Genomic DNA, 17446 nt, shown 5'->3' with positions numbered 1-17446 from the left:
GTGAGGATGAGGTTATTCTGGTTGGTCCTTCTGTCATTTGTGTTAAGTCTAAACTATCTGTGATTTGCTTAAGGGCTTTCCTACTTGTCTTGTCTAACCAGTTACAATTCAGGTCACCAAGCAGTATTACTTCTGTTTTGAAATCACATGCTTTAAGAAGTTTTTTGAATGTGGTATAGAAGTCATTATTTGAAGATGGTGGGCGATAAACAACAATGAGCACAAATGACATTTCAGGGGACAGCATTATTTTTAATCCAAGACATTCCAAGTCATGGTTAAAAGGCCAGCATATTTGATGACAGTTGAGATGGTCTTTGACATAAATCATGACCCCACCCCCTCTTCCGTAAGATCGATCTTGTCTAAAGCTTTGATAGCCTGGCACATGCAATGCATGTTGGTATGAAGCCATGTTTCTGATAGGCAGAGAAAATCTAAATTGGAATCATGAAGAAGATGATAGACTTGATCAGCTTTAGGTGTGAGGCTACGGATGTTCAAATGTCCTCCAAGGATGCCCTTCGGTTTATGTTGTTGATCACTAAAGAGTGATTAACAGTTTTAAATAAATTGAACTTGCGGTGTTTTTTGAAAACAGGATTTATGGTCCTGTTGCTTTTGTAAGCATGTTGTTGTTTGTCGAACGGAATGACGCGCTGAGTTTGCACCTGAACGCAACATCCAACTTCCGGGTTTGCTGGACAGCACAAGCCGGTCAAGTTAGAAATGCCATACGGGTCAGAGGACATCTCCTCCATGGCCATCGGGGCATCCGCGACGCTGTGCCCGAACGCAGCAAGCCGGTCCCGGTCCCCGACGCTCCCCTCGCCCACAGCCACGGCCCCAGGCGTCCCAGATCTCCGCTCCCCCGCACCGGTAGCTCCACTTCCCAGTCGACACAGCCCAGCCAGTCCGTCTCCGGCACCCGGACAACAAACGCAAGGCATCACACCAGGTTGGTTTATGTATTCAATAGGGATGCACGATATTGGGTTTTTGAAACCGATACCGATAACTTCCTGCTTCTCAAGACCGATACCGATACCGATACCCGATAATAATATAAATATATATGTATTAAATGTACCTGTAGTTTTTGCACACCTGGTTAAATGATGAACTAGCCGACTGAATCCTTTATCTTCGACGAGGGAGAAGGGCTGGTCGTCAAGCGCCATCATTTCTATGATGAAGTTAGAGATCGTTTTAGCCCTGGGGTCATCTCTGGCAAACTTCTTGCCTTTTTCAAAAGCCTCGTCGATAGGTAAAAGCCCCGGTGCCTTTGCAGCTGGCTTTGGATTTGCCGCTAGTTTAGCAGCGCAGGCGTCTTCGTATGCTTTTAACACACCATCGTAGCGATGGCGATGTTTCAGGTGACTAATCAGGTTGGAAGTATTATAGCTCGTTGCCTTTTTCCCTTCTCGTGGAACTTCTGCATTGCATTTGTTAATACAAATAGCAAGCGAACTATCTAACTCTGAAACTTTGAAATAGTCCCATACTACCGACGACATGTTTGTTTACTGTCCTGGCTTCACGGCCGCACAGCATTTAAGTCACAGCCAGGCATGAGTTAGGGAGCGCTGGATTTGTGAAAAACTCCCCTCTTCCTAAACCACTAATCAGTGGCGGCTGGTGGAAAATATTTTTGGTGGGGCTGTTGATATAGTGAGTAAAACACTTTTTTTTGGGAGAAATGACCCCTTAAATTAGGACTTCTGGTGATGTAATGGCGCGTTTCCAGTGCAGCGCGGAGCTCGCTTTAATGCTGCGTTCAGACCGGACGCGATGCGAATATTCGCTTCGCTCTAAACGCTCCTATCGCATCGCTCTAGTCGCTCGAGTTTCACCCGTTTCACCGCGGCTGCCAGCTGTGTTTACTCGCATCATTCAAACAAGACGCGCTGGCTCGGGAGCTACAACTACAACAAAATGAACATATTTTACCGTGATTAAATTGTTTCTAAATGATGCCGACGTAACAACATACTGATACCGGTTAGTAAAAACCATGAATTAATGCTTTGACAAGTCTGTAGACAGACGGCAGGCGAAAAACCTTTTAGAATGCTTGTTTTCTGAATGGAGCTTGGCTAAGCTAACGTTATATATGTTCCGACCGTCCACACTCACAACAACGGCCTATACAGACATAAATAAACCAGCGACTGTATTCTCCATGACACAGACAGTCTGTGGTTTGTACTTGTTTAACTTGTGTCTAGTTTCTGAACAGATCGTATCTGTCCCCGGCTGTTTGAAGAGCAAGCATGGGAAACAAAAGACAGCATTTACCTGTATGCATCCAGCTAGCCATGCCTTTCTGGTGTACCAGCTACGTGAGAAGCCTGGTTGATACGTTTTGTCTTTTTCACGAGCTTGCTGTGATATATACAAATCGGGTTGGTCCGGTCCAAGGTCTTTAAGCAACAGTTTATCTCCCAAACTTCTCCTTTCGAAAGGATTGGAGAGCAACTCTTGCACGGAATTGGGCGGGGACCGAGGTCCGGCAACTCCACCTGCACACCATTCTCATCCAACTACTGCGTCACCTTGGTCACTCACGAGTCTAAAAAACAACTCACGTCAACGCACGTAAGCAACGTGGGCGCCAACGTGAGCGCCCTCGTGACCAAAATATTTGACGGCGCTGATTGGCTGAAATTATGTTTCGGCGGCACAGTTTACTATTGAGACTTTTGCAACGTGCTGGTTGCTGCTGTTTGGCTCGGGGGCTCCGCCCGGTAATGATAAACTAATGCCATGGACAAGGCCAGGCAGGAAACATGTGACTTATCAGTAACTTTAGACATCGTAACACAATTTTAAACGAGATTTTATTGTAGATTATACATTTTACTGATGCCAATTGTATGATATTTACCTTGTTCATTAAAAATACAAATTTAAATTATATATTTTTTAATTTATTTTTTTGTATGTGGGAAGAGGTGGGGCGGCGCCCCTAGCACCCCTATGGGCCGGCCGCCACTGCCACTAATACCACAGTACTGGCAAAACGGGAGGAGCCGAGGGAAAAATAAGCGCCCCTCATCCCAATCCACCCACACCGCAGTATTTTTTTCTTTTTTTTACCCAAAAAATATATTGTATATTATCGGGGCTATTAATACTTTTATCGGGATGACGTCATAATTCCTAATATCGGACCGATAATTATCGGGCCGATAATTATCGTGCACCACTAGTATTCAATCACTGTGCTTTCTCTGTGAGTGTCACGTACCTGAGAGACAGGGTTGTTGCTCTTCGTCAGGGACGTGCACAGACATTTGGAGGGGCTATTGCTCTAAACTAGAAAAAAATGAAAACAGGGGAAAAAATAGTTTGCGGTCCATATCTCATTAACATATCGAATGTTAGTAACTATTAAAGATAAAATGCGGACAATTCTGTTGTAATGTAGTTTGACCATTGTAACTGCTGTGCCTTAAATAAAATCACTAATTGATTAAACCAGTTCAATACGCATTATTCTTATTCTTATCATTCATTATGAGCGCAGTAACGGTAAGGTATCTAATTACTTATGTATTTAGTATTCCATAACTTAAAGGGATAGTGGAAATCTGCGAATTTTGGGTTTAACTTATGTATTTTTATAAAAAATAAGCATAATAAACAATTTTTTTTAATTTCATGCGCCTAGTTTCATTTTATTTTAAATTTTACTGCGCCCTCTCAATGAAACGAAATACTTCGGGAATCGTCGGGAATCTTCGGGTGATGACGAGAGCATAGGAAGACGGGCACAAACAATGGCGGACATTCAATAGCATTTGCATGTGAATAGCCGACCTTTATTATGGTGAATAGATGTGTTTTGTATGGCTGTAGTGCGACAGCAAATGCAGAGAATGGCGTATCGTAATAATTCTACGTGACACAACGACATTGGATTAACCTTGAGATGCGTTTTTATTCCGTTGAACACAACTTTTGATCACAAATCAAAAAAGGTAAGACGTAATTATTGTAATATTTTTGGAACCGGATGTTGTTTACTTTCTCTTTTCTGGCTGATAGCTCCAGGAATTCGAGGTCTTACAGTGATGACATTACATGTGTGGAATCTGTGGAGTCTCAGCTTTAAATCGTATATCTTGTTTGTGCAGTTAAAATAGTAATAAGGGCATTTCTACCGTGTGTTGTGTGTAAAAAAGCGTTAGCATTAGTTAGCATTGTTTCGCTCAATGCTAATTCAAAGGCTTGGTATTACTCTTGTGTTTTTTCTGGCTAACAATTGCTCTTATTGTCAGTTAGCGGAGTTTCTTACCTTTTAAAAGGGTATGAAACATTAATAGTTTCATAAATGTTAAGAAGCCCTGAGACATGTGAGAGAAAAAAAACTGTGGGAGGGGTCCACTGGGGGGACCTTCGGGCTTAACTGGTTAACAATGATTAATATTTGTAAAGGCTACAGGTGATCTTAAGATGCGTGAGCTATGCTTAGGGACCTACCAGTCAAGATTATTTGTGCGTAGGGGTGCATCATCTGGGGCCTGGTCCTGGTCATCCTCGCCATTGCCCATGCCGTGAACCATCAGCTCGGGCTCGAACAAATAAGGATGTAATGGTCCATCGTCTGGCTCAATATTGTCACCATCGTCGCTTACTGAACCGGATTCAGATTCAGTTCCTAAAACGACATTTTCGTAGGAAAGCCGAGAGGATGTTTCTGACTCGCTATCATCACTGGATACCTCGTACAATCCTTCTTCTTTGTCTGGTATATTTGCCCTTCCACGTTCATTCTGCATAGACGCCATGGTTTGTTATCGTATCGTCTTCCTAAGTTTTCGTCACTTCCGGTTTGGCTGAGTCGAACATTTCGTTTCTAAAAAACTTCGGGGAAGCTGCAATAAAGTGCTTCTAACATGCGTAAGGCAATTATTATATTTTTTTAATCAGGTGTGATTGTTTTGGTACGTAATTATGCTTGTATATAAGTGAAAACGAAACTATTTGAGGTTCCATTTCCACTATCCCTTTAATAACAGAGAAGGTCAAACTAAAGTAGAGACATGGCAGAAATCCTACAATGAAGCGGGACAGTGAAGTGTTCTCCCGTATGTGAGAGAGGGCAATCAAGAAAAGAGAGAGAGGGAGTTTATGGAGCAGATGAAAAGACACAGAAACACAATAACAAGTATATTTAGGTGTTTTTTTTGTAAATAGCCGACGGTGTCAAGAGGAAGTAAAGTCCCTGGTTTGTCCCCTATACTCTAACTGCCATGAGAAAACTCAAAATCAATTTAAGCATATTTAAAAACGGGAACATTTCCGGATTGACCCGAGGATTGGCCACCAAAGCCAGGCAGGCACATGATCACCATAGCCATATGAGGCCGGACCGGACTCGGAGGGCTTTCCTTTGCTTTCAGCTGTCAGATTGTAAACAAAGTCACGTGACTGGGGGCAGATGACAGTGCTGACAAGGTGTGTTTTATCGCAGCGAGACTCTACAATACTAATTGTGGGCTTATCATGTTTATTCGGCCACAACAGAAAAAAAAGACTTTCGCTCTCTCCAGAGGGGCAGGTCAGCCAAAAAGTTCAAAAGGGCCGTTGCCCGGGCAACATTAGCCCGTACCTGTGCACATCCCTGCTCTTCGTGACTTCACGGTTGATGTTTCGAGTTGTTGGGCCTGGGCACTGATGTACGTCTCCAGATAGCAACAGGTAGAGTGTGATGATGATACGGCAGTTACTTTGACGTTTGTCTCGGACTTCACTATTTCGCTTAAGGTTATGTTTATGTTATGTTAACAAATGTTTGCATCAGAGCGTGTTTCCCGTACCCAAAGTGCTTCAATTTGTCTGTGTGCACTGCTAAGATGCAGGGCCCATTATTCGGATTTAAGAATGGACCCATGTTTAAAAAGTTTAAAATGAAGGTATGTTAACAATGAGAGCTCCTGTTACACCTGACCTGCCTGCCACCGCCATCTTGGATTCAACAATGTGCATCCTCGAAATTTCTCGCTACGAAGCACGCCAGGCTCGGTAGAATTCCAAGCATGCTGGACATTGGAACAGTCCTTCGGTAGCACTCGATGACGTAGTATGCTTGAAATAGTGGCTGACATGTGTCCCCTAACGTTTCTGAGGAACCTGACATTCAACATTATATTCTAGTATCTATATACTTGACCTCTCACAGAATTATTTGATGATTTGTATACTGTACTTTGAATTAAGGTTCCAGTTTCAATAAAACCTGTACTATTTACACCTATGTTTTAGAGTCTTGTAATTTAGAACTAATACACTTTATTGTATTGGGTTACTCTTATTCTGACTAATTGGTGATGTAGTTCAGCCACCTGGTGAGCATTCTTAACTTATAGGCTATTATGCCACTTATCCCCCATTCGGAATTTGACTGTATTAGAGAAGAGGTAGGCCTATGTCTAAAGAAATCTCATTTGCAATAGAACTGTACCAGATATTTCCATACACCTACTGGTTAGTGTTCAATAGCACCTGCTGGTTAGTGTTCAATAGCACCCTAGACAATTCAGGAATGGTATATTTTTTAGGGATTTCTGTTTTTCTAATAAATGAGAGAAAAGTGATTGAGTCCTATGTTCCTATCACCAAAAGTACAATTTCCGTCTAAACTAAAGCTAAGTTTACAGGACTATAATTCAGTATTTCTTTAGTTAAATAATTGTCTGACTATTTGGTGATGTAGGACCTGGTTCATACCTCAGCAAATCTGAAGAGGAAAAGAGTGGTCATTATCAAGTTATGGGCTTTTTTGTCACCTTTCCCATATTCGGCCTGGTCTAATTTGGCTCTTTTTCAGGGATTGGGGTAGTTCGAAAGAACAACCATTTTCCCCCCAAAATTAAATTTGACAATCAATTTCATTAATGGGAGACCCTAAAGATAAGAAAAATCATTGTTGTCATTTGTTCTACTTCGGGTAGGGGTATCTCGAAAACTAAAGCCTTTTTTGAGGACTTGCTGCTAGACTATTAGTTTTTTCTGATATGTGCTTTAAGTCACTTGCGTATAGTAATCATAGATAACACGGCAGGGTCCGTGACAGTTTGTTTTCATCTGATTTCAAATAAACAAAGTCTTGGTATTTAGAATATTATTATTGTTTCGCCAAATTCAGATGATAAATACAACTTTGAAGCTTGTAAAGGCATAATTACAAGCGGCAACTTAACGTCACAGCAGGGTTGCGTTCCGATAATCCAAAAATCAGCTCCTAAATTCTAACCCTATCTCCTATTCCTTGACCTCTGAGTGAAACGTCACGGGGTTAAGGGATAGTGGATAGGAGAATTCAAAAGGATTTAGGAGAAGAGACTGCGGTACTTTAGAGAATCCAAATGCACTTTCACTATCCGACGTGTTTATGATGCACCAGCGGACGTCATGAATGTGCGTCTGCTGCTGTGGGGAAACTATGGAAACTACAGTTTTCTATACAGCGGACTACAACATGGATGTTTAATAAGAACGAGGGACTACTGTAAACTCATCTAGAGACTCTGCACCGTGCTCTGATGCTGTTGTTTTATGCTTTATGAACGTGGACAACAGAGAAACATATTCTTCATGACCAAAGTTGGAATTGAAATAAAAAAGGAAAGTGAAACTTATGCTCGTCACCCTCTCCCTCCGGTCCACATTAATATAAATGATCCCAATACGTATGATTGATGAAAAGATCTTAAATCAATACAAATGTATTTATTATAAACGTTAGTCCTTAACATCTATCACTGTGTATATCACCATTCAAACATCTTTTAAAAGTTGAACAAACCCCACATAGCTCAGTAAAGACTGTGAGATGTTGACTTTATTTGATCATTTCAGTAAAAACTAACGTTCATATTTCTCTTTGATTATAATACTGATGAACGTTCAAAACAAAGCACTTTGGCAACTTACCACATACGTTTTAAAATGCTTAATAAGCACCGTAACTTTCATGATATCATTTCTCCGTCATAATCGGTTGTTTCCCGTGAACGGCCGACTGTTGAGTGACGGCAAATGCTGCGGCTGCAATGCATTGTGGGGCAGCCTTTTCTCCTCTCCTTTCGTCAAGGGAGGTCCAGTAGTTCCTATGCTAAAGGTTATAAAGGAAGTTTGAAACCTCCTTTCCTTTCATTTAGAGAATTGGAACGGCACTTAACATGGCGTACTTCCGGGTCATTTCACTTGGTTAGTAAGGTTTCTAAGCTAAATGGACTATTGGAACGCAACCCAGGCATAACAACAGCCTGTGTTTCTTGAGAGTGTTTCCCCGGGAAACAAACACAATACACACAAACGCGTCACAGATTATTTTGCGGTATTTGGCTGCCGAACGAAATCATGTACGCAGATTGCGACGTAATTAGGAGTCTAGTGGACGGTATCAGTACTACAAGTACTTTTAAATTAATTACGTTGTTTATAAATTAAGGGGCCGCAAAAAGAGTAGGTCGCCATTTGCTCATCCCTGCTCTAGAGTCTAGAATCTCTAGATGAGAGGAAAGGAGGTTTGAATCTTCTCCTTTAGCTTAGGAAACACTGGACCTTCCTTTAAGAAAAGAAAGGAGAAAATGCTGCCCCACAATGCCTTGCGGCCGCAATGTTTACCGTGACACAACATTCGGCCGTTCACGGAAACAACCGATTATGACCGAGAAATTATATCATGAAAGTTACGGTGATTATTAAGCATTTTAAAACGTATGTGGTAAAAGTTCTTTGTTCTGAACGTTCATCAGTATTATAATCTAAATGAGAAATATGAACGTTAGTTTTTACTGAAATTATCAAATAAAGTCAACATTTCACTGAGCTGTGTGGGGTTTGTTCAACTTTTAAAAGAATGGTGATATACACAGTGATAGATGTTAAGGACTAACGTTTATAATAAATACATTTATATTTATTTTAAGATATTTTCATACAATCATACGTAGGCTATTGGGATCATTTGTATTAATGTGGACCGGAGGGAGAGGGTGACGAGCATAAGTTTCACTTTACTTTTTTATTTCAATTCCAACCACGTTCATGAATAATTTATGTTTCTCTGTTGTCCACGTTTATAAAGCATAAAACAACACCATAAGAGCACAGTGTAAAGTGTTCTAGATGTGTTTACAGTAGTCCTCCGTTCTTATTAAACATCCATGTAGTTTGCTGTAAAGAGATCTGTAGTTTCCCCACAGCAGCAGACGCACATTCATGACGTCCGCTGGTGCATCATAAATACGTCGATAGTGTAAGTGCAGTTGGATTATCAAAGCACCGCAGTCTCTTTTCCTAAGTCCCTTTTGAATTCTCCTATCCACTATTCCTTAACCCCTTGACATTTCACACAGAGGTCAAGGAATGCACAGTCACTTCCGCATTCTACTCATAGCGGCCGATTCATTTCCTGTTTGAAAATGACGACCTTCTACACACGCTGCCTACAAAAGCTTCCGAAATTAAAAATGTCAGATGTTCATCGGATTTGCCGGACAACTAAAGCCCAAGCCAGCAAACTCGATAAAGGCTTCAAATTATATGCTGCGTCATATATACACAACTATGAAGGTAAGAAGGTAACACCAGCTAGCTTATGCTCCGGGTTACGCTAACGTTAGCTGTCAAAAGCTAGGTAACGCCAGAGCCCTATAGTATAACTACTATTATAATAGTAGTTATACTACCATAGTAGACTACCATAGGGCTCTGGGTAACGCTATGTACTGTTTCTGGTGTTAATTCTTTAAAACATTAGCCATTTTGCTAAAAAATACTATCGTTTAATAGCCTTATAGCCTAGCCAACTAGAGGTCGTCTTGTTGTTAGCCACACTGCATAATGTTATCAGCTTTTGTAAAGCAATGTTGCCATAGATGTTTTGAAGTGAGTATAGATCTAACGCTGTTGCTCTGTTTTTCTTCATTCAGTGCCCAATAAAGACAGGCTGACAGGGCAGGTCAGCGTGAGAGCCTTGTGCTACAGGTCAATGCGGAAGAGCGAGACAGCACACAGTTTGAGTGTAGGCAGGCAGCATTGACACTGTGTTCCCCCCTGTTTATTGAGTTTCAGTTCAGTTAAACATTAGTTTACCTTAAGGGAATCTCAACAGTGTCCTACTTCTCCCTGCTTTATCACAGCTGATTGGTCAGATATTATTACATTGATTATGGATGTGTAAGTTTGGGGGTTCAAATATATAGTCAAAATTGCTTTAATACAATTTTCAAGGCATCTTAGTTTCCAAAGAAAGTTCATTGTGGTATTGTAGGGTAACACTAAGCATTCAGGAATACATGCTTCTTCTAGGATAATGGGTCAGTAAAAATAACCAATAATTCTACTCATAATAACCTCCTGGCTCATAGTAACAAGTGAGGTTACTAATCACTAGTATTTCTTCTCTCTTTTTTAGATAACGCTTCGTGATTCATCACCAGTGGCAGGGCCGGACTGGGACAATAAGTCAGGCCGGGAATTATACACCCAGCCAGGCCACTACCAGTTTTCTTTTGTGCCATTGTGCTGGATTTATTTGTCAATATTTACAGCGTTGCTGCCCGTAGTGATAGCCCTAAACTTTAAATCTACTACCCCAGAATAAACATATGGACATGGGTTACTATTTAAAAAACATGTGCAAATCTATTTAGGAACCTATCCATGTGAACATATTTTAAGTGGAGGTGGACCTCAAATCCTATAGGGGGGTCGGGGGGCATGCTCCCCCGGTAAGATTTTTTTTTTTTTTAAATGTTGGACTTAAAAGCATCAATCTGGTGCACTTTGAGGGGGAAATAAAGAGACTACACCCATATGAAACATAACTGTATACATTTAAATAATCATAAAATCATAAGAACATGGCCATAACCAATAACATACCATTATTTAAAAACATTTGAACTTGTTTATTTATTTGTTTTTGGTTCATTTATAGTTGTGAGTGTGTCCGGGCCCCTGATCCAGCCTCTCCTGTCTCCCCCCTCTCCCCCCTGCTCCTCTTTGAGGCAGCAGCAAAGACTAGTTTTAGCTCTCAACAAGTTTATTAAGTGTATCTTAACTTTTTTCACCTAGTTAACATGTTGTTATTATTCATGCATATTTTACTAATCACTCCCCCCTCAAATGGAAATATGTGTTTACATAAATGGTGACCAAACCGTTTGAGACCCACAGAGAACTTAGACTAAGTTAACTATCTAAACACTCAGAGAGTCCTTTACGTCACCTGGGGCCTCATTTATAAAGCGATATACGCTCAAAAAATGTCGTACGCCAGTTTCTATGCAATGTTTGCGATTTATAAAATACTAACTTGACGGGAAAATGTGCGGTCCTCCACGTAAACTCTAACCCATGCTTACGCAGTACGCACAACAACGGGAGAGACGAGAAACTGCGACGCCGTTGGCAGAAGGAAGAATGGAGAGAAATGTGTGGAAATAATACCATAAACAAAATGTTACCTCTCATTTATCATATATGAAGAATTCATTTTCAAACATTGATTAAAGCCAATCTTAAAATGATTAAACAAACGCCTGTTTGAGACTCCTCAGTGCACACAAAAACATAACTTGGAGAAATAAATAAATACGGATATGTTATTTAAAACCACCTCGAATATGTTGTGTTAATGTTATAAATGTTTTCTCATAAATTATGCGGTAAGCAGGAGGACAGAATTACGTCTAAACTGATGTCTTTTTGCATTTCTATAGGTTGTAGAAACTGTTGTAGTTTGCCAAAACTTGATAAGTCGCTCGTAAAACACAGGAGGTATGGAAACTAAACTAATAACACAACACATTAGTTGTATTTCCTTTAACTGGTGGATATAGGCTTGCTGCGGGGGGGGTTGAGATGCACAGGCTGCAGTGGAGACGCTGCGCACAGCTGGGACACAAACCACCAAATACAAACACATAATTCAGATCCAGTCGTCATGACTCCACTCCGGAGGGATTCCCCGTTCACTTCTTACAGTTTCTCATCAAGGGGGGGGTCTCCTGTCCCCGGTACAAACACACTGCCTGAGGAAGGCTATGTGTATTCTTTTTGTCATTAACCTTTTTCGGACCACTTATTTATTTATTTAGGTGACGATCCGACCTCCATGCTGCTCCCCTGGTTCAAACTGCATCCACCAAACAATATGATTTATCTCCACCTCCCCAAAATAACCAGAATCTGACACGGTGTGAGTTGTCTTTTTTAGCTGTTCTGTCGTCATTTCCTGCGATCTTCTTCATGCAGTCAGTCAGAATGAATGAATGGGCGTTTCTTTGACTATTTATAGGCAAATATGGGCGTTACGTGAAGCCCGCAGAAGCTGCACCGCATTTCGAGTCGGTTGTGATTTATAAAGGGAAACCGGCGTAGGAAGTGCTGTACGCACTTTCCTCGCCGGTGCGCAATGTTTGGTGAATCGGAAAATGTCGGAACATTTCTGTACCTATTTTTTTTATTTCTACTACGTAAGCAACCTTCCCACGTGAATCCTACGCACAGCGTTATAAATGAGGCCCCTGAGCTGTAGTTATCAGCCTCTCAGTCTGACAGGAGAGGACTCCTCCACCTTGTTGACAGCTCATTATATCCATTAGCGCAGCTAGCTAGCACCAGATGCTAACAGCAACAATACACGTAACCGGTGCGCGCGCTTTCTCTCTCGCTCTCTCGTGCCACACATACACACCCTCCCGAGCTTGAATGACACACAGAGACCAATCGAGGGCATTAGTGTATGATCTGTATGAAAGTGGCCATGTCGGCAGGCCACATCATGTAGACAGCCAGTCACCCTCTGTGAAGCAGAGTCAGACCCACATTTGCGCAGCGTTGCGTTCACAATACATACATAAAAAAAAAAAATCCGCAGGCCAGGCCATCGGGAAACCTCCCGGTCCTCCCGATGGCCTGACCAGTGGTGCTCACGCACAACCAGTGCTCCTGTGTTGCAGGAACTGTTTTGTGCAATCACACAGTAGCATTGCTGTTCCAAACAGCACACTACACTGAACTGAACATGCCAGTTGTGCCACCTGTGCATAGCTGTACTGAATCGGAACAGCAATGGCACAAGCCGCGAACAATGGTAATTTCAATGAGGTTCAAATACTTGTAATCTTTCACAGAGTTTTTGTTTTAAAGTGACTCAACGAACAGTAATTGTCTTTTCCTTAAGGGTGTGAAGCCAGGGCCCATCAACTCCATGGTCTTCACCAAGCCTGTACCAAATAGGATGGTGCAGACTGGAGTAAGGTCATTTTAGCTGGAAAATTGTGTTTCCTGTGTTTTTAAAATTCATAATGCTGGTGCTGTATTCCTAACCTTTATTGTCACATTAATGTGCTATATTGTCTTTGCCATTCTTTGTAGGAGTGGATTCTACAGAGGCATGGTGGGGCCATTACCAGATCCCTGCCTGTTCAGAGTTACGGAGGCATACTCAGCATTCGGCATTGAAGACAGGCCGCTTGTGACCACAATGAACATGAGACCTGACAAGCCCCTTGTGGAAAGTGCCTTCGGGATTGTGCAGGAGGGCAGTGTTCTGTCCTATCAGATGCCTGCTTTGACGTCTCGGTACACCACACTTCACACTGACACACCACCAACACCCCACTTGCCCATATAGGGGTATGTGATCTTGCCATGTGATTTACCGCTGGTGTGCTCAGAAGAGGAGCAACTACATATGAACAGCTTATCTGTTGATTTGGAAATGTCTCACAAAATTGAGGAGGCTACCCGTGAGCAAAGCTCTAGCTCAGAGTGGCATCTGCTCCGCAAACCCAGGGTTACTGCCTCTAGGTTAAGAGAGATTTGTCACATCAGAGGTGAGAGCTCTGCTAACTCTCTTGCAGAGCGAATACTCAAAGGTACAAGGCAGACTGCAGAAATGAGGAGAGGTGCCGAGATGGAGCCCACAGTAGCAGCTAAATACAGTAGACTGGCAAACGTGAACTACTCCCCTTGTCATTCACCCCTCTACGCCCTGGCTTGGTGCCTCCCCTGATGGAGTTGTTTTTGACCCAACAGAATATCCACAATTTGGCCTTGTTGAATTCAAATGTCCCAATGTCCCAAATTATGTCGACTGCAAATATGTGCAGATGGAATGTGGCTCCCCTAAGCTCAAGAAAAGCCATGCCTATTACTGGCAAGTACAGGGTCAACTTATTGTATCTGGGATGCAGTGGTGTGATTTTGTAGTGTGGGCACAAGAGGACTACCTGGTGCAAAGAATATACACAGATCCAGAAGTGCAAAGAGCAATCAGAGAAAAAGTAGTTTTTTTTTTTTACACATACATGCCGAAGTACCTGTCATTAAAAACGTAGTGGGCACAGTAGCCATTGTTAACTCTGTAAGCAGTTAGCTGCTAGACCCTGGCTCAGCCGTCATTGTTTTTAGGAGGCAATCCCTCAATCATGTGTTCTGAATGACAACAAAATGTGATTTCAATATTTTGTTTTTGATATATATTGTTTGTCACATTTCATATATGTAAATAAATATACAATTGTATTTAAAAAGACAATAAAGTGAAGTGATTTGTGTAATGAATAGTAAATCAGTGCATTTGTAAGAAATCATCAACGCATTGTAATTTGCTATTTACCATTTATTCAAACAAAACACTAGCGTGTGTCAGGCAACACGGGATTACGGTGTGCTCACCCAGCTTAATCACAGCTACCTGCACAGGTGTCATCATCTTGTCTTATTTCACCCATTTCTTGACCAGTGCTTTGTTCTGATAGTTTGACAGCATACATGCTACTGCAAACAGTTGGTTGATGTTGTAGGCATGGGACAGGAGGATGACACCATCAAAAAGTGTGTTCTCTTTTATCCTCCTAATGACACGCTCCACATGAACCCTCAGTCTGGCAATGGCCTGTGTCTCCCTCACCTGATAGGCTGGCATTTGCTTCTGCTTTGACAGAAAAGGTGGGCAGTACACTTTGCATTTGCAGCAATCGCTGATCAGGAAGCCCTTATCTACCATCACTGCCATGTTTTCAGTCAACAATGCAGCTATTCCAGATTGTTTGAAAATCTCCTTGTCGCTGACAGAACCACCATACAGACTGGAAACAAATGTCACTGCGCCATGTGGGGCTATGCCAACCAGGGCTTTCATGGTGCAGTGACATTTGTATGTAGAATACATTTCACTTTGGAGGAGGAGTGAGGATGGTGTTTGACACCTCAGCTCTGTGCAATCCAGGATCACCTGTGTGTCTGGGAAATCTTTGAATGCCTCTGGGAGGTGGGCTTGAACTTCTGCAGGTGTAAGCCAGATGCACTGTGACCCCAATAAAGTTGTAAGAAAACTCGTCCATGTTGCAATGATGCGGCTCACAGTGGACTGGTGTACGTTGAAGCGGTTTGCAAGGTCCCTCTCTTTCAAACCCACCGACAGGAAGCAGAGAAAAAGGAAGAACTCGTCAATTGGCTGAAGCAGCTGTCTCTGGAAGATAAACCAAAAAAGGGTACTATATTAATGTCATGAGTGTAGCACACCATGGGAAAAACATTAAGTTGTTTTAGTTCTCTGATGTATTCAAAAAGGATTGAGTACTATAGCCTTTTAGCCTACACGAAAGCAATGAAATGTTGGAGAAACATTTTCCCTTCCGTTTGTGTTTAGATTGTGTGTTAAAAGAAACGTAGCCTACTGTTGATGGACGTGCGTGTGTAACCACTTCTTCATTCCTCTTGGCAGCTGATATCGCTCTTGTAACACGAGCCATTTTATAAATGGAAGGCTCAATCAAAAACCAGAAGGCCATCAGGTGGTTATAGCTCGGGAATCTGTACACAAAAGACACATGTCAGTCATTAATTTACTCGTTAACTGTAACACATGGGCTAATGCTTTCCTCTTGTTTGCTATAATACATTACAATTCAAATAGACTGATTAAGAAGGCACTTGGTGCAGGTATAGTAATATACAGCAGTAACATGTAACAACTACATTAAAGCAGCAGTAATAATAATCTAAAACATACAGGGAACATTTTACACAGAATGACTACTTTTACTCTTCATTCTTAAGTGTGCAACTGGGAGAAACGCAGTGGATATTGACATGTACTTTTACTTTGGTAAGGTTTTGAAGATTTCCACTTGTAGTAAAGTATTATCAGTATGTTAGTATTAGTATGTTTTACTCCACCACATTTAGTTAACCTTCATAGTTTCTAGTTACTTATGAAAACACATGATTTATGATTCTACATGTTCAGTTCAGGAGTATTTTCAAACCATAGTATTTGTACTTATACTTCAGTTAAGTTGAGTAGCCTACTTATTCCAACACTGCATGCAAATAGTCAGCAGTCAAACGGCAGGTAAACAGGATTCTTTATAAGCTAACCCATCTCAAAAACTTGGATAGAATTTAGCCAAAACATTACCTGGTATAGAATCGGATGTTGTCGTCGGAGCCAGCAAACCGCTGTAAGCAAAACTCTCGCTGGACTCTTAACTCCTGCAGTTGCTTCTGCAGATCCTCCAATGTTTTGGAGTTGTCTTCTGTAGCTTGAGAGGACATGTCCAGTGAAGCTGGTTCAGGGGTTGAGCAGTAATCATGGTCACGGACATCGATGTGCTCTTCCTGCTCCTCCCGAGAGACTGGTTCAGTGGGCCGCTCCCTTCTCTCCCAAACACTAGCCCGCGGTGTTTGAGCAGTGAAGTGATTCCACTCAAACAGAGTTGGGACAGCACCTTTCACAAGCCTCCTACGGCCATCAAGGGTTTTTGGCTCTATTAGTTGATCCGTAGCGAAGTGACGACTGCAGACCTTGGAGTGAGAGGAGATTGTAAAGTTATCGCGTCGTATTTTAACCAGCCACTGTCTTCGCAGCTCGAGTTCGGTCGGAAAGCCATGGAAACTTAGGACGCCGTTGAATTTAGCTGACGCCGTACAAAGTGGGACACAGCAGTGCTCGGAGTAGTTCTTTACTTGTCTTTGCAAATGCTCCGTTTTGAAAATCTTCCGTCGACTCATATTTAAACCACAGATTTAAACAGTAAAACATTTGTGGACGCTCAGCTACGCAGACCGGAAGCAAACCGGAAGCTGCCGAGCCGTATTACCGCTAAGGCGGAAGTACGTCTCAGACCCTAGTGCATGTAGCCTATAGTGGATAGGAAAAGACGATAGGAGCTGATTTTTGGAATATTCGACTGCAACCCGAGAGTCAATGGGCAAAGATTTCTGTGCCCCAAGCAGGAAACACGTGATTTATCAGTAACTTTAGACATCGTAAAACAATTTGTATCGATATTTTATCGTAGATTATACATCTAACTGACACCAACTATATAATATGTACCTTGTTCATACAAAAAAAAGGAATGAATTAAAACATTTAAATATTTTTAAATGACAATCTAGAATGTGGGAA

General features: G+C 41.8%; 1 protein-coding gene across 1 annotated transcript; it reads right to left on the bottom strand.

The window, feature by feature from the left end:
* Positions 1–14632: 14632 nt before the first annotated feature.
* On the bottom strand, positions 14633–17096 carry LOC117546117. The gene is made up of 3 exons (XM_034216227.1): positions 16454–17096; positions 15711–15846; positions 14633–15502 (listed from the first exon to the last, which is right to left on the bottom strand). Exons 1-3 carry the CDS (start codon positions 17044–17046, stop codon positions 14750–14752), a joined length of 1482 nt encoding a protein of 493 aa, XP_034072118.1. The 5' UTR covers positions 17047–17096; the 3' UTR covers positions 14633–14749.
* Positions 17097–17446: the final 350 nt, after the last annotated feature.

This window comes from Gymnodraco acuticeps, unplaced genomic scaffold, assembly GCF_902827175.1.
Source record: "Gymnodraco acuticeps unplaced genomic scaffold, fGymAcu1.1, whole genome shotgun sequence".
NCBI classification, from domain to species: domain Eukaryota; kingdom Metazoa; phylum Chordata; class Actinopteri; order Perciformes; family Bathydraconidae; genus Gymnodraco; species Gymnodraco acuticeps.
This window is presented reverse-complemented; position numbering and strand designations above follow the sequence as displayed.

Bases quoted from the DNA above. Each gene is read 5' to 3' on its own strand.
- LOC117546117 (XM_034216227.1), bottom strand. From the start codon at position 17,046: ATGAGTCGACGGAAGATTTTCAAAACGGAGCATTTGCAAAGACAAGTA. The intron at 15,847-16,453 runs GTAATGTTTTGG...TTTTGTGTACAG, and splicing joins AACATCCGATTCTATACCAG to ATTCCCGAGCTATAACCACC. The intron at 15,503-15,710 runs GTAGGCTACGTT...TTTATCTTCCAG, and splicing joins CACACGCACGTCCATCAACA to AGACAGCTGCTTCAGCCAAT.